This window comes from Kogia breviceps, chromosome X, assembly GCF_026419965.1.
Source record: "Kogia breviceps isolate mKogBre1 chromosome X, mKogBre1 haplotype 1, whole genome shotgun sequence".
NCBI classification, from domain to species: domain Eukaryota; kingdom Metazoa; phylum Chordata; class Mammalia; order Artiodactyla; family Physeteridae; genus Kogia; species Kogia breviceps.
This window is the reverse complement of record NC_081330.1, coordinates 91,639,350-91,664,167: the sequence shown is the minus strand read 5'-3', so window position 1 is coordinate 91,664,167 and position 24,818 is coordinate 91,639,350. Positions and strand designations below refer to the sequence as shown.

Sequence of the window (24,818 nt, the reverse complement as noted above, 5' to 3'; positions counted from 1 at the left end):
GTGGCCATGAGACCACCGGGTGCCAATTTATATCTCCTTTGGCCCATGATGTCAGTGGAAAGTATAGCCAGCTCTTTACTTTCTCAATAGGGAGATCCAGGAGACAACCAGACAGTGATGCTTTCCTTAGGGCTTGGCATGCTCACAGTTTGGCAAGCAGAGAGGCCCTTTGACCAGTATCAGTTAACACTGAGTGGTACCCCTACAGCTTAGGGTCCAGGATAAGGGTCCTACCCTTGACCCTCAAGCCCCTGGAGACACCTAAGTGTCCCCCTAATAATAGCTACCAATTTTTGAGCAAATACTATATGCCAGGCACTGTGTATACATAGTTTCATTCCATCTTCCCAATAGCTTGATAATACCTTACAAAGTACTATTGTTCTCATTTTATAGGTGGGAAACCAGACTCAAAGCAGTTTAGTGCTCAAGATCACATGACTAGAGAGAAACCCAGAACTATTCAACTCTATAGCCTACCCTCTATACCACACCATCCCAGAAAGGGTATGTGGGGTGGCCAGATGCTGGGGTGGGGGGAATCTTTATTACACAGTTACCATAATTTAAAGGCTGCTTTGTGAAGCAAGGGGAGGGCTAGAGAGAGATTGGCTCAAATTTTCCCTTCCTGGCAAAGAGGGTCTGCCTCCCCAGGCTGTGCTTTTAACCCCTAGCTATTCACTCTTAGTGAATGATGGCTTGTCCCATGGGTTTAGGAAACAAAGCTCAAGCATTCCCTAGTAACCCCTAGCACCCACAGGATGAACTCTGTATGCTCCATGGGAGAGTTAAAATAGATTATTCTGGGACCATCTCCAACTCAGAAGAACCAAGTTCTAAACCAACAACATAAGTGAGATAGTTCATGTTCCATTAAACAGTGAGCTGGGAGAACAGATGCATGCTGATATCATCAGCTCTGACATGCTTTCCAGCCCACCTAATTTGGCTTCATCTCTCCTCTCTGGCATGTGTTCTACTTTCAATCTGGCACTTATGTGGCTTCTTGCTGTGCATGGGCCAGCCTTAAGTGGAATCCTGCTGACTGTCATAAATGGGTGGCAGGTGAATGAGCAAGGGATGGGATTGGAGGTTATGACCAATCAGGATGGGATATGAGAGGGGAACAAGTCATGGTGACAAATAATCCCTTGCTTTTGCTTTACAACGAATGATTTAGGACAGTACGGAGTAGCCCAGATGCACAGGACATGTGTGTGTACATGGTGGTGGGATGGGGAACAGTGGTGTCAAGTAGAAATGGCCATCATTTCAAGGTAAGGGGGAAAGAGGCAGGGATTCTTAGGGACATACTTACCAGCAGTGCTCAAAAGGGATGTGATAGTCAAACCCAAAGCCACAGAGAAGAAAGAGGAATTGGGGTCTTAGAAAATGATTCCTAATCATAATAGGAGAGGAATAAAATTGCTTCCTAATAACTTCCTATTTGGCGCCTAGAGACTCGGGCCCTCAAAAATAGTATATGGTTGGGCCTGAATCTTATGCTCTGTTCTCTTGTCTTTCTGGCTTCAATAGAGACCTTGTTTAGGGCCCTTCTCTGAGATAAATGTGCAAACTGACTCAGGGGACTTCATTGCTCACTTCCTGGTTTCTGTTCTAACACATCACTAAGCCAGTTTGCCACATAAGGGAAGTGGGAGTTACTGGGTGGGATTTTCTTCATCAAAAGGCTACATCCCTCTCCCAACACTGACTGTTTTCCTCCTTCAAGGGGAGGAATAACAACATTCAAATGAAATAAGCCTGGACTTCCCCAGTGGTGCAGTGGTTAAGAATCCGCTTGCCAATGCAGGGGACACGGGGTGGAGCCCTGATCCGGGAAGATCCCACAAGCCGCGGAGCAACTAAGCCTGTGTGCCACAACTACTGAGGCTGCATGCTGCAACTACTGAAGCCTGCATGCCTAGAGCCCGTGCTCCACAAGAAGAGAAGCCACTGCAATGAGAAGCCTGTGCACTGTAACGAAGAGTAGCCCCCACTCGCCACAACTAGAAAAAGCCTGCATGCAGCAGCAAAGACCCAATGCAGCCAAACTAAATAAATAAAATGAATTTAAAAAAATGAAATAAGCCTTACATCCATGCCACCTCTATGATATGGCCTTTCTGGAGATACATGGTCATTCTTAGCAGCTCTTTGCACCCAGGTCTCATTTGGATGTGTGTATGTGTGTGTGTGTGTGTGGGGGGGGGTCCTTACCAGGTTCTATATTAAGTGTGATATGTGTTCAATTTGGGTTGTTGGCTGGCACAAACCAATTTTCATGAGCCCATGAGCCTCAAGAAAGCCTGAGTGGCAATAAGAGGCCAAGCTCCCATATTTCCTGCTGCCCAAATTGGCAAGGCCATTGAGCTCTGCCTATATATAGAAGGTACCTCTGTTGCTGTTGCTGAAGACTGAAGGACACTAGCCTGGGGCTCAGATGCTGGGACAGCCTGGCCTGACTGCCTTAACCACTCTTCTACCTGTGCAGTGTGCCAGTTAGATGTGCAAATGGAAAAGGGGAAGTGGCTGCACTTCTTGCAAAAATCAACTCAGAGGTCCCTCTTCAAATAAACCTTAATTAGATGAGAGGCAAGAACAGTACCTTCCTAGGGGCCTTAGCAGCAAACCTCAAAGTGGAGTGGTCATGATCAGTTGACTCATTAAAGCATACTCACCAGGTGTGCCTATGGGCTTTGCATTATGAGAAACAGCAACTCTTCCTGTAGCTCAAAAACTGAGCCGCAGTCCATTTTCCCTAACACTAATAAAATCTACCATCTGTCAAGCTGCTAGGAAGAGCTAGGCACATAATATACAGTAGTTTGTTTAATCATCACAACAACCTGGACAGGTAGAGATTTTAATTCCTATTTTGTAGGTAGGGAAACTGAGACCCAGAGAGGTGAAGTTACCTCACATACCTACTGTTATGAATTCATTTGTGTCCCCTCCAAAAAGATATCTTGAAATCCTAACCCTCAGTACCTCAATTTTTTTGGAAATAGGGTCATTGAACATGTAATTATTAAGATGAGATCATTGGTCTGGTCTGGACTCTGGAGTAGGGTGGGCCGTGATCCGGTAAGACTGGTATCCTTTAAGGAGATGGCCATGGGAAGACAGAGAGACACAGGGAGAGCACCATGTGAATATGGAGGATTGGAGTAATGCATCTACAAGCCAAGGAACACAGCAAAGATTTCCAGCAAGTCACTGGAAGCTAGGAAGAGGCAAGGAAGGATTTCCCTACAGGTTTCAGAAGGAACATGGCCCTGCTGACACCTTGAGTTCAGGCTTCTAGCCTACAGAACTGTGAGACAATAAAGTTCTGTTGTCCTAAGTCACCCAGGTTTTAGTACTTTGTTACAGCAGCCTTAGGAAACTAATATAGCTAGTAATTGGCAGATTGGGGATTTGAACTCAGAGACCCCCAACTTTTCCCACTATTCCTTACTGTCTTTCCACATGGTGAGAGACATATGTGGAAACTTGGGAGATGCAGAGCAGCTCAAAAGAGCTCACCCTTTTCTACTGAAACTATATTAGGTATGGTGAGAAAACGCTGCTTTTTTTTTGGCCTGGTCTGGACCCAGGAGACATTTGCCAAAGGAGGTAGACTTTCCTTCAAGGATGTGGTAGTCCCTATGGATTCGCATAACTTATAAAGTGACATGATCAATGACAACTCTGGGTGAAGATGACACAGCAGGGACTGCCAGGTAAGCACCTGGCCAAAATGCTCCTACATGTCTTCCAATGCCCTAGAACCAAGCACAGGCTGTGACCAAATTCAGATGGGATACTTTGCCCTCCCTGTTCCAACCCCATCCACTCACCAAGTTTTCATCCAGGAAAGCTTTGGTGTCATCGTAGAGCCCTTTAAGACTAAATGTAACATCTACTGCGTCATTTCTGGTTAGAGTCTGAGAGGAGAAGAAAGGAAAAGAAAGGAAGGGAAAGGACAAAGACAGAGGAGTTGTTGGTTAGTAAGCATGCAGCTGGCTTCTCTGTGGGAAGGTAGGAGCAGGCTAGTAGGATGTGGCTGTAAGTGAAAAAGTAATATTCACAATATAGCACAACTAGTAGTTCAGCATGGGCACCAACCAGTCAAAACTGATGCCAGCTATCAACTACCAGTACAGCTGTATTTGTGTGTTGTATGCTGTGGCACAGCACAACTTGGCATTTGGCATCACTGATTGAGTGCTATGGGTATAGGGAAACAGGGAATATGCAAACCAGATAGTAATTTTGAGGCCACTTGTTGCCACTAGGCTGAAGCCACCTTTCCCATGGTACATAAAGTTAGGCCTAACCATCTGTCTTCTTGAAATTCCAGGCCTGGAGCTCCAGGCCTCTTCCAACTAAGAGCCGGCCCCAAATAAATAAGTAACCTACATTTTAGGAGGCCCTGACCCTGTATGTGGCCCTTTTATATTGTTTGCCTAGCATTAAAGTTACTTTTTAAAAGCATCACTTAAAAGTCTTCTGCCAGTGGGTAAAGTCACAGGATGGCACATTTAACATCAAGAATCTAATCTAGACCTTCCCCTCAAGAGGAAAACCAAGGCAGCCTGGAGCACAAGTTTCAATGACAAGTGTCACCTTAACAGGTTATATAGGGATCCACCTGGAATGAGGAAGGGCCTAAGCCAAGTTCCTCCCCATTCTCAGGCTATTTCTCCTTGAGGCCAGTGTGGTAGATAGCTATCAGGCTGTTGAAATCTGCTACGGGATTCTCCCAGTAACCACTCTGGACCTGTAACAAGTCAAGCAGTATGTGCCTCCCCCTCTATCCATCAGTTTCCTGCCATGTTATTTGCCCAGTTTCTCTACCCAGCCTCCAGCTCCCCTTCCTTCCCTTTTCTATTTGGTTTGACTCCTTTCCTTCATCTGCCCCTTCCCCCCTTACCTCAATGGGAGTGCAGGAAGCTGCACCTGCCTCATTGCTACTGTCTTGGTTGTAAAATAGATCATTCAGGATGTTAGCACTGGCATTCACAGAATCCATGAGGACAGACACATGCTGGTGGACCTTGCTCAGGTCAGTAAGTCTGTAATAAAGCAAGGACAGATAAATGAGTCTAGAGTTCTGAAGGATGTCTGGCCTGAGGTGCTGGTGAGGGTTGGGATTAAGGGTAAATTGTATTCTTTACTCTCTCCTGTTATTTCTTCTCATTTCTAGGGAGCCACCTATGCTAGAAAATGTTTCTACTCTTCTCTAGGTATTCACTTTTGTCCATCCTTGTCTCACCAGAATTAGATACTGGGTGCTTTGGGAGAGTGGGAGGCTAGAATAGAGGAAGGAGCTGACTCCAGAAACTCTAAGGCCCTCCTGATATTTAAGGGCAAGGATAAGCATTTTTAGTCCTGTTGGGTCTGGGGCAGCAAGAGGAGATCAAAATTTATCTCTGGGCGTAATGGGAGAGGTCCAAGCTGGCTTACTGCTGACCACAAAGACTATTTCCTACCTAGAATGTCAGGGTCCCTGTCAATCTTCAGAGCTCTGAGCAAGACTCCTTTCTGAGGCCAGGCTCTCCAGTAGCCAATAGATACAAGTTGGCTTCTTCTCCCTATCTCTTCTTGGGATTCCCAGCCCTGTATCTGGGCCAGTCCACTTACCTGCTGATGAGGTTTTCTGCAAGCTGAGCTAAGTGCTGCATCTGGGCATACTCCTCATCAGAGAGGCTCTCTTGAGATTCCTGGGAGTCCAGCTGGGGTTGAGAGGCAGCCTGGATTTCAGAATGCTTGCACTCCCACATTTTCATTGAGTTCTCAAAGTCCTGGCGATAAAGACAGTGACAGAGCCTAAAGATTGCTGTAGCTAAGACGGCATGTGACAGATCTGTCTGTGAGTCTGATATTTGTGGGTACTGTGGGGAAAGGGGAAAGAGGCCCTCATCCATTCCCCCACACACCCATCTCCACACTCATACATCTGTCCAACATTTTATTCATGTCTCTTTCATACTAAGCAGTTTTAGTTTTTTTTGTTGTTGTCGTTGTCGTTGTTGCTGTTACCATGCCAAGTCTTGGGACAACATACTTGAATCAGACAGATGTCTGCCTTCCAGAAGCTCCTATAGGTAGGTACCATGATCAATAAGAAAGTGGAATACTTTTCAGCTCCCTTCTTTGCCAAATCTAGGCAATATATTCTGATGGATTTTAGAGCTAGACATATCTCATTTAATTTTGAATTGTGCTTCTGTCATTGACTAGTTGTGTGACCTTTAGCAAAGTATTTAACCTCTCTGGTCCTCATTTTCCTCACCTATAAAATGGGAATAAGTGTATCTACCTCATAGGATTGTTGAGAGGATCTACTTGAGAGAATATATGTAAAGTGCCCAACACAAAGTAGGTAGTTTATAAACTAGACATCCCATCCCTTCTCTATTGCTGTGTCTATGGACTGTCCACAGGCCAGAGTGGAAGAAAGCCTCTAAGCATTGAACATCTGATTAATAATGGCTCCTTTCTAGCTTTAGGTGGTTTAGCTGAGGTGAGTGACATTTGTGGATTCAGTATTTTAAGACGCCTTAGAGGAACCTAAAGACCATATTCAATGAAGACTCTCTTGTTGAGGGAGCAGATTTCTCCATAACCACCTGAGGCCTTTAACAAAGTACAACTTTGTCGAAAACTACAGAAGGGAGCTTCTTGTCTCACTCTCTTGGACAGTGCTTTGCAAGTGTCTATGTATATCAGAATGTCTCAGGGAGCTTGTCTGCAAATGCAAGTTCCCAGGAAATACCCATCTCCATTCTGATGCAGTGGGCCTGTGTGGGGCCCAGGAATGTGCATTTCTAACAAGCACCCAAGGTAACTCTGAGATAAGTATCATGCAGACCTCACTTTAAGGAATTCTGCCTGACTGGAAGTATTCAGTACTCAAGTGATAGCTGTAGATGAGACAACGTAGAAACCCCAGATGAGCCTTTCCCTTCTTACCCGATCTCTTGTCAGCATCTGGGCAGTGTTCTTGTATCTAATCTTGATAAGGCCTGGCCTCTGAACCCAGGCCTCCCCATCCACCTGCACTGGGATACCTTCTTCACCATCGATGGTTATCATCACCTCACGGCACTGCCAGAGAAGAGGAGGAGGGAGAATGGGGGAGAAAAATGAGGTAATGACTGCAGACCAATCTGATAATCTCACAGTCATGGCCTAAATGTGTATCTGAACAGGACTGGCAAAAATGTGAATCAGATTGTCCCAGGGAGGAAACACATTTGCTATGGGCTTTTTACTCCTTTGGTCCCTACCACCTCTGTTTCCAACTTCAGCCAGCACCTTGCTTCCCACCAGATAACCTGCTCCCTCCACCCTGTCATTCTTATACCTGGTTAATTCCTGAGACTACCCCACATCCTGGATTGTAGCCACAGAGCTCAAACCCTTTCTGGTGCACACCAGGCCCGTGCCTACCTGGGCGATGCGATGATGATGCAGGTTGATGATACGGGACATTGCCATCTGTACAGAACCAAAGATTGCCACTACCTCTAGCTTCCCATCATCTATTGCAGGAGCCTCATATTCCTGAGGAGGAAATACTGTCACACATCTCACCCTTGAGAAACCACACCTTGCCTATCACAAGCAGGTATGCTTTGAAAGCTCCTGGTGAGAATTTTTCCAGCTCATGAAGAGTGGAGAAACTACTACATTATTAAAAGGAGAAGAATGAGGTCAGGAAGCCAACTTGGGAAAAGGGCACTGAGATAAAAACTCAGTCCCTTTTGAGATCACAGCTCTTAACTGGTTCTCTCCCTGTCCAATCAAGCATCATAAATCCCCAAGGCCAGTCCCACTGGTCTCATGGCCTTCTTGGGTGAGCTCAGACGAAAGGATTCATGGCCAATTTCTCAGGAGATTTTATTGACAGACCTCCTTAGAGAAAAGGGCATGGCCTAGGTAACCTTTCAAGGATCTTTCAAACGTGAGGAATGGAAAATTCAAAGTCCAGGCCACACCGAAGAATTTATCTGATCCTGAGGTTTTTGGTTGATTCTCTGCTCTGGAGTGGTAACTGCCTTAAAAAAAAAAAAAAACTCATCATAGAGCTGCTGCCAATAAAGGTCTTCAGTCCACCTCCTTTTCCCCTATACTCCAGTCAGTTCAACTCTCCTTTCTGATAGATTTTAGAGGGGTAAAGCCTTTCTTCCTCCCTGTTCCTTACTCCATACTCACTGTGGTAGCTGTGCTGCTTCCCCAAAAGTTGACGCCTCCAGCATAGCTGGTAATGTTGAGCACTACAATGCCTTGCAGGTTTGGCAAGGAGATGGCTTCTCCATCGCACTGAAAGAAAATAGTAGCCCTTATTGGCTGGCTCTTCAGATACCAATGTGAAGGGCCATTTACAGAGATGGGGGAAGGGCTCTGTCTTCTCTTCATGCTATTATTTTCTTATCCATAAAATGGAAATCTATCTTCATGCTTTCCTCCCATGAGCAATGAGTGAGGATCAGAGTTGAAGCTTGGGAAGAACTAAGGATATAGAGGAAAGTTGATTCCCAAGGTCATGATATTTCCTTTCTTCATGCCCAGGAAGAATCACCCTCTTTTCCACTAACCTCCAGGTGCACTCGTTCTTCCAGTTTCCTGTAAGAACGCTGAAAAAGTTCCTTGCTTCCCAGAAGGCCATACCACATCTTGTTCTTAAGGCGGCTACTACAGGGAGATAAGGGTAGAGAAAGGTAGTCAGAGGGTGAATAATATAAAGATAAGTAGATGAAGAATGACTCCTCTTCTTATAGAGAGGAGTCATGTTTAATGGTAACTGGACACAAGAGGGAATGCTAGGATAGTGTTACTGGTATCCTTATGTGAACACCAGCTGCAATGGGTTTCTGGGTCTCCTTGAGGCATCAGCATCCCGTTGATTTGTCACTTTTACTTACTTCTGATATTGGTTCAGGCTTGGAAGAGACAGGCTATATTTAGAAAGTAAGGCTCATAAAAAGCTGCGAGCATAACTGGCTAGTACACATCAGCTACCCTGGCAAGTGCCACTCTGGGAGCTCAAGAGTTCAGCTACTTGGGATCAATTTCATTTGAAACATGTGACTCTTAGACTGCAGTTTCTTTGAAGCATAACTTTTCTGGCAAAGTAGAGGGATTTCCAAGACCTGTGTATCAAACACTTAATTCAGTGTTACAGAATAGAAATAAGCTTACTAGGAAGACTGTAGAGTAGGAGCCAGTGGAGAGAATATGGGACAGGCAAGAATATCAGGAGACTTGTGGTGGAGGTGGGAAGGACAAGGTCCTGTTGACTGTAGAGTCTCTGATAAAAATAGTCAGGGTACTCAACAATCACTAGAAAGGCTGGATAGAGTTTACTGTGAGCTTTTAAAGTAGAGCCACAGAAATGAGCCACCACAGGGCATGGGTTTTGAAATGTAAGAAGGCTAGCACATAGCACAAAATTATTTGTACTCTGTTTTAAACCGTAAGTTCTCTGGGCACTTCAGTTTCCTTATCTATTAAAAATTGGAGTTTGGTTATATGGAAATGCAAAATACCTAGAACAACCGAAACAATTCTGAAAAAAGAATAAAGTTGGAGGATTTTCATCTCCCAATTTCAAAACGTATTATAAAGCTACAGTTATCAAGACAGTGTGGTTCTTGCACAGGATAGACACATAGATCAATGGAACGTAGGTGAAAGTCTAGGGAAAAAAACCTTACATTTAGGGTCAATTGATTTTCAACAAAGGTGGCAACACAATTCATTGGGGGAAAGGATAGTTTTAAAAAGTGGTGCTGTGGTAAATGGACATCCACGTGCAAAAATATGAACTCAGATTCTTACCTAATACCATACATAAGAAGTAACTCAAAACAGATCATAGACTTAAATGTAAGAGCAAAACCAAAAATTTTGGAAGAAAACAGCAAATTTTTAAGATCTTGGGTTAGGCAAAGATTTCTTAAACATGCCATCAAAAGCATGGTCTGTAAAAAATATTGATCAATTGGAACTCATCAAAATTCAAAACTTTTGTATTTCAAAAGGGACCAATAAAAATGAAAAGACAAGCAATAATAACAAAAAGACAAGCAACTGGGAAGCAATATTTGCAAGACACATCTGATAAAGTACTTATTCCTCAGCCCAGGCCTGCTCTGAGAAAGAAGTTCTGGTGGCAGGTGGGCAGGGGGTGGTGATGATGGGTGGAGGGTGTGCTTCTTTTTACTCTTAATTTCAATTTACCACAAGAACTCTGAGGCTGCCTTAGGGTATGTCTGTAGTACAAAAGTACCAGAAGGTGCCAAGCAGACCAACCAAGATGGGGTAAAATCAGTAGGTCCTGGGGAACCAGGTTAGGAACACTAAGAACCAGTAGGGCGATCTTTGATACTTTGCAGCCTTACCAAGCAAGAACAGACCTAAAACCACTACTAGGACCTCATCAAGTTCTTGGAGACAGGACAAAGATAGGCAATTGGCTGAATTGAGTCAATGTAATGGTCAAGACTATGAAAGCAGCTCCAAGTTCAGGATGCCAGTGCAGCGTCATCACAGATCTTGTCAATATTTGGGGCAAGCTATCCCACTAGACAAACCTTGGGACTAATGTGTTTTACTTCCAAAGGACGGACTCTTTCTGTTTCTTGTCAGTGAGGTAGGGGATGTGGGAATACATGTGTATATTGTGATTGTGTGTTTGTATGTAGGGAGGGGAGTTTCTTTTCCTTACTTGTATTGTCCTGGATGTTCATCTCTTCTAGTGTTGAATTCCAGAGAAATTTTAGCATCTAGTCCAATTCCAAAATAGTTGTTCATGACACACCTTTCTTTGAAGCGTCTGAAATTAGCCAAAGGGAAGAAGAGAATAGACACTGGTGCAGGAAAGAAGTGCTATTACCATTGGGCTGCAGACTTTTTCTGCATGATCAACAACCACTAAGGGAAGGTCCCCTCTACACTGGGCACAAGGCTTAATGTTCTTGAGAGGCACATGTAGATGTCCTATTGTGTTAACAACTAACTTGTTGGCTGTAAGAGAGGACATCCAGCCATCTGGGTGGATTCAGTGGAATTGGGATTCATAATAAAGAAGTCATCTTTGGAGGCTGTCAGATATGAGTGGCCATTATTTTCTCCACATAAAATAAAGGGAAATAAGAGTCATTGACTTATTCCCATAAAGAAAGAACATTTAAGTATCTCAGATAAAAATATATGATGAGAGTAAAGTCTGTATTTCTGTTTCCAGAGATGTCTGAACTCCTCTGTAGCACTTTCACATCAAAGGGCAAAGTGACAACACATTTGAAGGAAAAAAAAAACTGATAAAAGAGGGTAGATATATATACAACAACAACAACAACAAAACCAAGCAGTTTGTTTTATTCTTCTGCATCCATCCATTAAAACCAGTGGTGTGTTGGAGACAGTTCATACCAGTTTATGTAAGCTGATTATGCCTATAATTCCCAACTCTGCATTCAATGACATTATATCAGTAGCTTGAAATAGGCCATGATGGAAGGGTTTACACCAGGAATAAATCAGGGCTTTCCTCCCCCCAGAGAGCTGGTTGTTAAACATTTTCCAGCACACCATTGATCAAAACTCATTAGGTAGGTCCATTGAGGCCTCATATATGAGCTTAAGCCAATGGTAAGAGGGGAATGGGAGTTGAATATAGGAATAAATGGGAAGCTGCAGAAAAAAATAATTGCTAGCTGTGTCTTTCTTTTGAGAAACTGAAAATAGGTACAATTAAGCTACTTAATCACAGATTTTTTTATTCATTACTAAACTGACCCTACGTCTCTCACATGACATTTGTCTTCCTTGACCACAGTCCAGAAATTGGGGATTCTCTAACTGATGTAACTGATTTTCTTAATGGAACTCAAAATGAGTGAATGTGATGGAACTTGGCTACTGGGAATATTCTAAAGAGGTAGGGCTATTGAGACAGATGTCTTTAGATTTGCTAGCTAGCCCCCTAAATGCCCACTTACTTCTTAGCAACTCTAATCATTTACTGTTAAAGGCAACAGTGAAAAACAGGTCCTTTGAAATGAAATGAAGTTGTTCTAATAAAATCATCATAATAATAACTGTAACACATATAGCACCTAACTATGGGTTCCAAACACTGTCCAATGCAAGTACTTTGGATACATAAACTCAATAAATACAGCAAACCTATCTGGCAAGTTCTACAATTATCTCCATTTTATACATGAGGAAACTGAGGTTTGGTTGAATTACTTGTGTAAGGTCACACAACTAGTAAGTAGAGTCAGCATTTGACTCTGGGTATCCTTAGACTATTCTCTTAACCAGAGAGAGGGAGAAGCCATAGGAAGGTGATAGGCTTAAATACTTACATAGTTTCAGGTGTAAAATATAAGTGCTCCAAACTGAGGTTATCTAGGTCTTCACTTTTGAGAGAAGATATAGAAGACAAGGTACCAAGACGAGAACCTAGACACAAAAGATGTCACCTTGGTGTCAGATACAAACAAGAAAGCCCTTCTCTCCACTTGTATTTCACCCCACTTTCTCTGTTGGAGCAGAGTCAAGCCCAATGACTTGCTCCTCGATAATATTCAGGGTTCTTATTCCAAAGAGGGATCATCTTGGATGGACAGGGACTTCCACTGACAGAATAGTAAGGCTGGGCTGCTTGCTTGCTGGCAGTGAAACAGCTTCAAATCTTGGGTTTCATCAGGCCAACCTTTTCAAAGTATCTAATGGGGTCATTACTTCTGGGCATAGGCATGGGGTCTTATAGTGTGAGGTTTCTGGAGAAGAGGGAGGGATAGCTACTGCAGAGTAGGATTATGGCTAAAGGAAGATGCATGAAAATACATCTTTATTCTCTGGGAACTAGAAGACAGAGATGAAGCTTAGAGTAAAAGAAGGAGAAGAGAAAGATCATTACGGTGTCTTGGGCTCATCTGGTTAATATCTTCTGAGTCATCTTCCAGGAAGAAAGTTGAACTAAAGTTCTTGACTGATATTGTCTGTCGGCTTTGCTCATCAAGAACTATAGAGAAAAAGTGGAAGGAAGGAGGGAAGGAAGGAAGGAGAGGAAGGAAAGGAAGGAAGAAAAGGAGGAAAGGAGGGAGGATTGGTCACATTTCTTGAGCATCTCTTTTATTTAGTTAATACCAGTCAGTGTGTGGGGAGACAATGGAGACTCCCATTTGATCATCACATCTCCTTCAAGATACTGTTCGTGGTTTCAGTTTTCTTACAGTATTGCCATGTCTCTTCACATCCGTGCCTGAGCTTTCTCTGTTTTACTTGTTACTCTTTTCCTATCGTCCAGTAAATGTGGCTGTGAGTAGAAGCTTGGGGCCAGGTGTAGGGGAAGCAGGGTGGGAAACTCTCTGTTCTTCTACCTCCATTCTAGCCTCTTTTTAAATTCACTTACTCACATGACCTTTGTTCTAAACTTAAGCCTCTAGGATCATGCCGTTCTTTCAACCAAATGTCTCACCAATACCCAGAATATTTGAGAAGTCTCCTTTCTTCTACCAGCCTATATATTGTATAGCTCAGGTGCTCAGCCTATGCCAAAGCTCATGGGTTCAATCCCTGTGCTGCCAGGGGAGCCTTTCTTTGTCCCAGGGCCACAAGTTGCACTTCTAAATCTGACTTATGTATTGATGGAGCAGGCTGAGGATTAGTTGTGACAGGGTTATGGCTATATCAGATTGGTTTGATCCCTGCTACTTGGAAACTACCTACAGAAATAGAGGCAAGGGCTTCCCTGGTGGCGCAGTGGTTGAGAGTCCGACTGCCGATGCAGGGAACACGGGTTCGTGCCCTGGTCCGGGAAGATCCCACATGCCGCGGAGTGGCTGGGCCCGTGAGCCACGGCCGCTGAGCCTGCACATCCGGAGCCTGTGCTCCGCAACGGGAGAGGCCACAACAGTGAGAGGCCCGCGTACCGAAAAAAAAATAATTTAAAATAAATAAATAAATAAATAAATAGAGGCAAAGTGGCTGTTCAATGATTTCACAGTGCAGAAGGGTTATTTCCTTTCTTTCTTAGAAATTTGGCTGAGGATGTACCTAAAGGTATCAAGGCAGGAGAAGGTACTGTAGCTAAAGGTCAAAGGCCAGACAAAAGGCCTTCCCTGCTACATGGACTTCTGTTCAATTCCAATAGCTCAGGTAGAACACACTTGGTATTATATTTTCTGATCTGTTTTTCAAAGAAGCATTGTGGAGAAGAAGTGGGAACCAAAATGTTAAATTAAAAAGTTGGAGGAGTTGAAAGAGTTTTCATACTGAGTTGGAAGCTTGCAGATTGTCATGAGTTATGGGAAATGGCAATCAATGCTAGAGTTGCCAGGACCACTCTCAGAGCCCTTGTGCCTGATTAATACTGTGTAAGACATGCAGAGATGAACACTATTTTCTTTCTAAAATCATCATAGGCTCAGTGGTTGGAAGGGGACAAGAGCAGGTGGAAAACGATTCCATGGCTGGAGGTTGAAGCTGACAGACCTTTGAGCCAAGCCACTTAGCAGCTGTAGTTGTTTAGGATGATTGTTAGTTCCAAAAATAAATACGTAGCAAGAGTTGAGTGCCTGGGAAGTAGGAGGAGCCAAAGGGGCAGCTTATCAGGACTGAGGCTTTTCAAATCAGTGGAGACTGAGGACGGACTTTGGATGCTTTATGAATGCAGAATCTAGTCAAGTTTTGGTAGTGATGTCAAATAGTAGACCCAGAGCGAGGGAGACCAGTAAACTACCCACAGAAACCTTCTCGTTCCCCTACCTCAATCACCACAACCCTGGGGCCTTTACCTTGTTCAACTTGGAATATGATGAGTTTCAAGGACTTTTGGAGATTCTGGGCCTTTGTGGCCAGCTCCAACTTGCACTTGGCTATGTGGTCTATTTGAGGGATGACGGGCTTTCCATCTGCCTTGGCACTGTCTGCATGTGCTGTGGTACTCTTCTCAACTGCTGCATCCTCAGCAAGGATATCAATCAGGACACTGAGCTTGTCATACATTAAGTCGCTCTGTATGGGGAAGGAGACAGGACATTGTTATGAGGGATTTGTGCCTGAAAGGACAGAATGAGGAGTCAGATGGTATGAGGAGAGGTAGGGAGGGGTACTAGTTGGCCAGGAACACTGAGCATAGAAAGCTACTTGTGGGGAGATGAAAGTTTAGGGAAAGAACTGCTTGGGTAGATGTGATAAGGTGTTAGGGGGTCAAAGAGACACTATTTGTTTCAGAACAGCTGCAGGCATCAATATATGTTGCCTAGTCTTTCTCATGTCAGAGTGGCCTATAAAATGATGTGTAATATGGCAAAACTGAGGAAAGATAAACATTTCTGGATTGGCGTTTTCATGGGCATGCTCCTATGAATGTGAATGTGGCTCTGCATGGGTGCCTGGTGTCTGCCTTTGTCTGTGTGTATGTTTGGGGGTGTACTACATGATTATGGCTTGATTCCCAGCTCCATCACTTAATAGTTTGTAAACTTAGGCAAGTCACTTAATCTACTTGTGCTTTTATATTCTAGGGCAGTTGTGAAGATTAAATAAATTAATACATTATAAGTGCTTAGAACAGTTCCTGGCACAGAGTAAGTGTTATATAAGTGTTAGCTGTTATTGTTACTGCGGTTGTTATAGAGGTGAATTTGGGTGTATTTCTAGCATGTATTTGTATGTATTTTCAAGAATGTTCTGGTATACAACCACGTGCATGCATGTTGGTGTACGCTTGTGTCTAGGTGTGGACAGATGCTTGGCATATGCTTAGGTACATGGTACATGGATAAGCATGTATAGTGCTACTCTTCATTTGGTGAAAGGTGGAAGTTTGATGAGAATTTTCCCCATCAGGGAGGCTTACCAGCTGCTTCTCCTTGCTCTTTTACAATTCCCAGTGAGAGGCACATTTGCTTTTATTAAAAATGAGGCCCTGGCACCACAAAGAGTACAAGAAAAAAGGATGGAAACTTACTTTCAAAATCACAGATTCTATTGCTGTATTGTTCTGTTTTATCCGGCTCCAGGCCTTTACAATATCAACTACAAAATCTTCCACTGCTGAGCACAGGAATCTGGAAATATAAGATAGATGACACAATGTGACATGGACCATGAGGTTCAGGGACCTTTTCTCTTATAATGTCATTAGTTTCCATCTTCCTCCTCTTCCTTCTCCCTCTCTTTTTCCTGATCTCTCCTCCCTCCCTCTCCTTGTCCCTCTCCCCCCGCTCCCTCTCCCCTCTTTGTTTATTCTGATTCTTCCTGTGCATATGGTGAAATATGCCAGTACCTAAGAGAATTTAACTAGCATTTCTTAGCCCAAATTCCAAATTTCCAGGAAACAGAATTCAGTCGGTCCAACTTGGGTCAGGATTTCACCCTGGGTCAAATCAGCTATGGTTCAAGGGCCTGGCTAATTTAGTACAAACATAATGACTTTGGGATGATGGTCCCTGTAGGGACTGTTTCTCAAAAGAGAATGTGGTAGCTTGGAAGGAACCCACCAGAGTCCCAGGAGGAAAGAATGACCCATGTATTTAGAAGGGGAGAATGTGTTGCTCAGCTATGAGAAAGCAGCTGTAGCAGGTACCACAGAGAATTTTCCAGGTATTAAATGGAAAACAAGGTCTCCCTAGTATAGGGAGCTATGTTATGCTCTTGAATGGTATGGAATGTTGTGTTTCCCTTCTATAACCATTCTTCCAAAGTTGTGGCTTACAATTTTGTCTTTTTGGAGTAGCAAGAGCCCTCACCCCAATCTCATGTTTTTGTTTTTGTTTGTTTTCCCCCGTAAACTTTCTATTCAGGAGGTTTGAGTTGGAAGAAATTTGATTTGGGAAGGTAAACATATGCTTTCCTTGGCCTCAATCCCCCAAGCTATTAAAATGAGCCCCATCTCTGACTGAGGAACAGCCCATGAAGGGCAAAAACATCCCAAAGTTTGAGAGCCAAAGGAAGACTGACCTGGTTGCAATGATCATCTCTGTCGGGTACTTGGCTTTCAGGATTTTGTTCAACTCAGTGGTTGCAGATTCTAAGTGTTGGATGGCAGCAGCCTAGGGGGAAAAGGAGTGTTGAGCCCTGGAATCTTAGCACTGTGACACAGTGTGCTACCCATCCTCACCCCCCTCATTACTTCCTACTGATGCTTTACCAGCAACCCAACTGTCTCTCTGAAAATAATCACAATTAAAGAATTCTTGTGGAAGATCTCCACAGATAATTGTAGATCTGTGGTCATTCTAAAAATAAGAGATGTATATTGTTTCCTCTCATTTAAATTAATACTCAAACACTCATATGAAGGAGTTACTATTTGTTCCATGTTTCAAATGAAAAACAATCTCATATTACATAGCTAGTAAATAATAGATAAGGGATTTGAACTCACATCTTTCCAACCAGGGTGTCACCTCTTATATATAATGTTAAATATAATAATAGCATCCACTTATATAGAAGTTACTATGTGCTAGGTTGTGTTCTAAGATACATATATATTTTTTCAGGTAACCCTTATAACAATCTTATGAAATAAGGATTATTATCCCCATTTCACAGAACAGAAAACTGAGGCATAGGGAAGGGACAGCTGATAGGTGGCACAGCCAGGATTTGATTCCAGGTAGTCTGGCTCTTGAGTCTGTACTCCTAACTACAACTTATACTCATCCCTCTCCATCACCCCCACATTCAAACATCTACCAAGTCCTGATGATTCTATCTCTTCAATATGTTTTAACTACGTCCACTTCTTCTTATTCCTGTTATCACTTCACCAGTCCAAATCACCATCATCTTTTGCCTAGACAATTACAGCACTGCCTATCTTTTTTCCTTGCCTCTAGTCTTTATTCCTTCAATTTTTTCTCCACATAACATGTAAATATTCTATTTTAAACCTTTCTATTAGATAGCAGAATAGATAGATGGATAGATATGTGATAAAGAAAGTATAGTGAAATATTAATGGTAGAAGCTACCACTTAAAATTTCCTATATATTTGAAATTTTCATATTAATAAAAATCCTTATATAATACTTATTGCTTTTAGATAGAAGTTCAAACTTCCTGGGGGAAGATATCAAGATGGCAGATTAGGAGGACTTGGAACTCAATTCCCCCCATGAACACATCAAAAATACATCATCTAAATGTGGAGAAATTATCACTGAAAACTAACTGGAGACTGGCAGAAAGACTCCTGTACAACCAAGGCTGTAATAAAGATCCACACAAAATTGGATAAGAAGGGAAGAGAAGTGATCAGTTTGGGACCTGTGCCCCTGGGAGGGGACACAGAAGAGGGAGAGGATTACAAAGACAGAGAGCCTCCCTGGGGAGTGAGCAGTTCCAGCCACATATTGGGCACCACAGCCCTGGAATCTGACATCAGGAACACAAGTCCCCTTAGCTGGTTAAAAAACCAGTGGGACTAACAGGAGGGCTGTAAGAAACCTAGACTTGGAGGGACTCAAGATGGTGGAGTAGGAGGAAGTGGAACTCACCTTCCCCCATGAATACATCAAAAATACATCTACATGTGGAACAATTCTCACTGAAAACTAACAGGAGACTGGCAGAAAGACTCCTATATACCCAAGGCTGTAAGAAAGATCCACATAGAATCTGATAGTAAGGGAAGAGAAGTGATCAGGTTGGGACCTGTGCCCCTAGGAGGGGACTCAGTAGAGAAAGGGTATTACACAGGTAGAGATCCTCCCTGGGGAGTGGTGGCTTGAGCCACAGATTGGGTGCCTCAGCCCTTGGGTCCAACAAAGGGAAAATGAGCCCCCTTGGATGGTTGAAGGGCCAGTGGGACTAATAGGACAGCTGTGGGATGCCTGGACTCTGCTTGGGAGGAGGCCATGAAAACTTGCTAGCTCCCAAAGCAGGACAGAAAGGGTGGATTGAAACCACCCAGCTGGCTGACTGGTTTCCTGTGACCACTCTGGCATGAATCCTAGCCTGAGCCAAGCAAATGCTCCAGCACAGATTGCCTAATATGGCAGCTCCACATGGGACTAAGGGCTGCCACAAAAGGGAAAAAGCTTGGCTGTAAGATGCTATGGTGTACCAACTTATAATAGAAAAGAATCTGAAAAAGAACATATATATATATATATATATATATATGTGTGTGTGTGTGTGTGTGTGTGTGTGTGTGTATTACACCTGAAACATTGTAAATCAACTATATGTCAATTAAAAAAAAGATGCTATGGTGGTTCAAACCCTAAGTGGCATCTGAGCAAGCAGGGGGCAGCTGTTACTGGCACTTGCACAGGTGGAGCATCAGGGGCAGACCAGATCTCTGATGGCAGCCAGACCACCACAGCTCATGCCCCCACCACTGTTGAATACCCACACCAGCCCCCCTTTCTCCAGCATTGCTCCACTTGGGTGAGGGTGTCAGTGCTGGGAGGGAAAAGAACACACACTTAAAGGGAACTGAGCCAGCTCAGACCCAACCCTCAGGGCTTTTGCTCCAGCACCTTGGGACCTGACCCTGCTCCCAATAGGGCGGTGATCACCACTGAACAGAGGGGAAGCCCTGACTCACATATTGCTCTGGTCCTAGCACCTCCATCTCTAGCCCCACCTCCTACCAAGGTGACAGCTACCAGCACACCCTGAGGAAAGGTGTGACTTGTGCTCACATCAAATCCAGCTCTGCTACCAAAGCCACTGGGGCCTTGTAGACTGTATAGGGCTACTCCCACATAAGGACATCCCTCTAAGACCACCATAGGTAATTGTTTCACCTAATTTCATAGAGATAGAGAAAGATAAGCAAAATGAGAAGACAGAAGAATTTGTCTCAATTGAAAGAGAAAGAGAAAAGCCCTGAAAAAACAGCTAATGGAACATAAATAACTGACAAGATAAAAAATTCAAAGCATTAGTAATAAGAAAACTAACTGAATTCAGGGAAAGAATAGATGGACACAGTGAGAATTTTAACAAGGGATGAGAAAATATAAGAAAAGAACCAGTCAGAACTGAAGAATACAATAACTGAAATGAAAAACACACTGGAAGGAATTAACAGCAGACTAGGTGATACAGAAAAACATGTAAGTGATCTGGAAGATAGAAAATGGAAATCACAATCAGAACAGCAAAAAGTATATATACGCGTGTGTGTGTGTGTGTGTGTGTGTGTGTGTGTGTAATTTTTCACAATATAGGAGGTCCCAAAATGAGAAGAGAGAGAGAAGGTGGTTGAAAATTATGGCTGGAAAACTTCCCAAGCCTGAAGAAAGAAACAGATATCCAGGTATAAGAAGCACAGAGCGTCTCAAATAAGATGAACCCAAACAGACCCACACCACACCAAGACACATAATTAAAATGTCAAAAGTGAAAGAAGATTCTAAAGGCAGCAAGAGAAAAATAGTCAGGTACCAGGGAACCCCCATAAGGCTATCAGCTGATTTCTTCACAGAAACATTGCTGGCCAGAAGGTAATGACAAGATATATTCAAAGTCCTGAAAGGGAAAACCCTGCAAACTATAGGACACTCTACCCAGCAAGGTTATCATTTAGACTAGAAGGAGAGATAAAGAATTTCTCACACAAGCAAAAACTAAAAGAAGTGAGCAATACTAAGCCTACTCTAAAAGAAATGTTGAAGGGCTTCACTAAATAGAAAACAAGTAAGAATCTTAGGAAACGGAAATTTCCAAATAAGAAAGGCAAATATATAGTAAGGATTTAAGATCAATTAAATAAGCAAGCACATAGATTAAAAGAAGAAAAATGTAAAATAAAGTATAAAGACAACAGTACAAGGATAAGCATGAAGATGTAAAATATGATTAAAAAACACAAAATGTTGGGAAGGGGAGTAAAACATGTAGATCTTTTAGAATGTGTTTAAACTTAAATGACTATCAGTTAAGTCACATAGATATAATTATGGGTCAGTATACTTGAACCCCATGGTAACCACAAATCATGGTAGCCATGGTAAAGACACACAAAAACCAAAAAGAAAGAAAATGATTAAATCACAATGGGAGAAACAAAAAGAAGAAGTGAACAGAGAAGAACTACAAAAACAACTGGAAAACAAGTAATAAAATGGCAATAAGTACATACCTATCAATAATTACTTTCAATGTCAAGAGATTAAGTGTTCCAATCAAAAGACATAGGGTGGGCACAATAAAAAGAAATGAGAGGGGAGGAGGGGGAAGATGGCGGAAGAGTAAGACGTGGAGATCACCTTCCTCCCCACAGATACATCAGAAATACATCTACACGTGGAACAACTCCTACAGAACTCCCACTGAATGCTGGCAGAAGACCTCAGACCTCCCAAAAGGCAAGAAACTCCCCATATACCTGGGTAGGGCAAAAGAAAAAAAGAATAAACAGAGACAGGGACGGGACCTGCACCAGTGGGAGGGAGCTGTGAAGGAGGAAAGGTTTCCGCACACTAGAAGCCCCTTCGCGGGCAGAAACTGCGGGTTGCGGAGGGGGGAAGCTACAGAGCCACGGAGGAGAGCACAGCAACAGGGGTGCGAAGGGCAAAGCGGAGAGATTCCTGCACAGAGGATCGGTGCCGACCAGCACTCACCAGCCCGAGAGGCTTGTCTGCTCACCCGCCGGGATGGGCGGGTCTGGGAGCTGAGGCTCGGGCTTCGGGCTTCAGTCGGATCGCAGGGAGAGGACAGGTGGCATGAACACAGCCTGAAGGGGTTAGTGCACCACAGCTAGCCAGGAGGGAGTCCGGGAGAAGTTTGGAGCTGCCGAAGAGGCAAGAGACTTTTTTTTTTCCCTCCTTGCTTTGTGGCGCGTGAGGAGAGGGGATTAAGAGCACCTCTTATAGGAGCTCCAGAGACAGGCACGAGCCGCTGCTATCAGAGTGGACTCCAGAGACGGGCATGAGACGCTAAGGCCGCTGCTACAGCCACCAAGAAGCCTGTGTGCGAGCTCAGGTCGCTCTCCACACCTCCCCCTCCTGGGAGCCCATGCAGCCCGCCACTGCCAGGGTCCCATGATCCAGGGACAAATTCCCCGGGAGAATGCATGGCAGGCCTCAGGCTGCTGAAATGACACGCCGGCCTCTGCCACTGCAGGCTCGCCCCGCATCTGTACCCTTCCCTCCCCCAGGTCTGAGTGAGCCAGAGCCCCCGAATCAGCTGCTCCTTTAACCCCGTCCTGTCTGAGTGAAGAACAGACACCCTCAGGCGACCTACATGCAGAGCCGGAGCCAAATCCAAACCTGTACCCCGGGAGCTGGGAGAACAAAGAAGAGAAAGGGAAATCTCTCCCAGCAGCCTCAGGAGCAGTGGATTAAATCTCCACGATCAACTTGATGTACCTGGCATCTTTGGAGTGCCTGAATAGATAACAAATCATTCCAAATTGAGTAGGTGCACTTTGGGAGCAAGATACATTATTTTTTTCCCCTTTTCCTCTTTTTGTGAGTGTGTATCTGTATGCATCTGTGTGAGATTTTGTCTGTATAGCTTTGCTTTCACCATTTTTCCTAGGGTTCTGTCTGTCCATTTTGTTGTTGTTGTTTCTTTATTTAAATTTTTTTTCTTAATAATTATTTTTTATTTTAATAACTATTTTATCTTTATTTTATTTTACTCTCTTTCTCTTTCTTTCTTTCTTTCTTTCTTTCTTTCTTTCTTTCTTTCTTTCTTTCTTTCTTTCTTTCTTTCTTTCTTTCTTTCTTTCCTTATTTCTTTCTATCTGTTCTCCCTTTTATTCTGAGCTGTGTGGATGGAAGGCTTCTGGTGCTGCAGCCAGGAGTCAGTGCTGTGCCTCTGACGTGGGAGAGCCAACTTCCAGACACTAGTCCACAAGAGACCTCCCAGATCCATGTAATCTCAAAAGGCGAAAATCTCCCACAGATCTCCACCTCAACATCAACACCCAGCTTCACTCAACGACCAGCAAGCTACAGTGCTGGACACCCTATGCCCAACAACTAGCAAGACAGGAACACAGCCCCATCCATTAGCAGAGAGGTTCCCTAAAAGTATAATAAGGCTACAGACACCACAAAGCACACCACCAGACGTGGACCTGCCAGCCAGAAAGACAAGATCCAGCCTCACCCACCAGAACACAGGCACTAGTCCCCTCCACCAGGAAGCCTACACAACCCACTGAGCCAACTATAGCCACTGGGGACAGACACTAAAAACAACGGGAACTACGAACCTGCAGCCTGCAAAAAGGAGACCCCAAACACAGTAAGCAAAATGAAAAGACAGAAAAACACACAGCAGATGAAGGAGCAAGGTAAAAACCCACCAGACCTAACAAGTGAAGAGGAAATAGGCAGTCTACCTGAAAAAGAATTCAGAATACTGATAGTAAAGATGATCCAAAATCTTGGAAATAGAATAGAGAAAATGCAAGAAACATTTAACAAGGACCTAGAAGAACTAAAGAGGAAACAAACAATGATGAACAACACAATAAATGAAATTAAGAAGACTCTAGAAGGGATCAATAGCAGAATAACTGAGGCAGAAGAATGGATAAGTGACTTGGAAGATAAAATAGTGGAAATAACTACTGCAGAGCAGAATAAAGAAAAAGGAATGAAAAGAACTGTGGACAGTCTCAGAGACCTCTGGGACAACATTAAATGCACAAACATTTGAATTATAGGGGTCCCAGAAGAATAAGAGAAAAAGAGAGGGACTGATAAAATATTTGAAGAGATTATAGTTCAAAACTTCTGTAATATGGGAATGGAAATAGTTAATCAAGTCCAGGAAGCACAGAGAGTCCCATACTGGATAAATCCAAGGAGAAACACGCCAAGACACATATTAATCAAACTATCAAAAATTAAATACAAAGAAAACATATTAAATGCAGCAAGGGAAAAACAACAAATAACACACAAGGGATTCCCTATAAGGTTAACAGCTGAACTTTCAGCAGTAACTCTGCAAGCCAGAAGGGAGTGGCAGGACATATTTAAAGTGATGGAGGAGAAAAACCTACAACCAAGATTACTTTAGCCAGCAAGGATCTCATTCAGATTTGATGGAGAAATTAAAACCTTTACAGACAAGGAAAAGCTGAGAGAGTTCAGCACCACCAAACCAGCTTTACAACAAATGCTAAAGGAACTTCACTAGGCAAGAAACACAAGAGAAGGAAAAGACCTACAATAACAAACCTAAAACAATTAAGAAAATGGGAATAAGAACATACATATTGATAATTATCTTAAATGTAAATGGATTAAATGCTCCCACCAAAAGACAAAGACTGGCTGAATGGATACAAAAGCAAGATCCTTATATATGCTGTCTACAAGAGACCCACTTCAGACCTAGGGACACATACAGACTGAAAGTGAGGGGATGGAAAAAGTTATTCCATGCAAATTGAAATCAAAAGAAAGCTGGAGTAGCAATACTCATATCAGACAAAATAGACCTTAAAATAAAGACTATTACAAGAGACAAAGAAGGACACGACATAATGCTCATGGGATTCATTCAAGAAGGAGACATAACAAATGTAAATATTTATGCACCCAAAATAGGAGCTCCTCAATACACAAGGCAAATACTAACAGCCATACAAGGAGAAATCGACAGTAACACAATCATAGTAGGGAACTTTAATACCCCACTTTCACCAATGGACAGATCATCCAAAATGAAAATAAATAAGGAAACACAAGTTTTAAATGTTACATTAAACAAGGTGGACTTAATTTATATTTATAGGACATTCCATCCAAAAACAACAGAATACACATTTTCTCAAGTGCTCATGGAACATTCTCCAGGATAGATCATATCTTGGGTCACA

The 24,818-nt window shown here is 43.1% G+C and overlaps 1 protein-coding gene across 1 annotated transcript in view; it reads right to left on the bottom strand.

Moving 5' to 3' along the window:
- Positions 1–24,818, bottom strand: part of DGKK (diacylglycerol kinase kappa) — a 176,908-nt gene that overhangs the window by 4,119 nt on the left and 147,971 nt on the right. The window contains exons 13-25 of the mRNA XM_059049722.2: positions 16,975–17,066; positions 15,983–16,082; positions 14,805–15,024; positions 12,926–13,030; positions 12,369–12,465; positions 10,721–10,828; positions 8,589–8,685; positions 8,206–8,313; positions 7,441–7,554; positions 6,961–7,095; positions 5,629–5,789; positions 4,919–5,060; positions 3,843–3,929 (exon numbers count right to left, since the gene is read on the bottom strand). Coding sequence (XP_058905705.1) covers positions 3,843–3,929; positions 4,919–5,060; positions 5,629–5,789; positions 6,961–7,095; positions 7,441–7,554; positions 8,206–8,313; positions 8,589–8,685; positions 10,721–10,828; positions 12,369–12,465; positions 12,926–13,030; positions 14,805–15,024; positions 15,983–16,082; positions 16,975–17,066 — 1,566 coding nt within the window. The remainder of the gene's footprint in view (positions 1–3,842; positions 3,930–4,918; positions 5,061–5,628; positions 5,790–6,960; positions 7,096–7,440; positions 7,555–8,205; positions 8,314–8,588; positions 8,686–10,720; positions 10,829–12,368; positions 12,466–12,925; positions 13,031–14,804; positions 15,025–15,982; positions 16,083–16,974; positions 17,067–24,818) is intronic.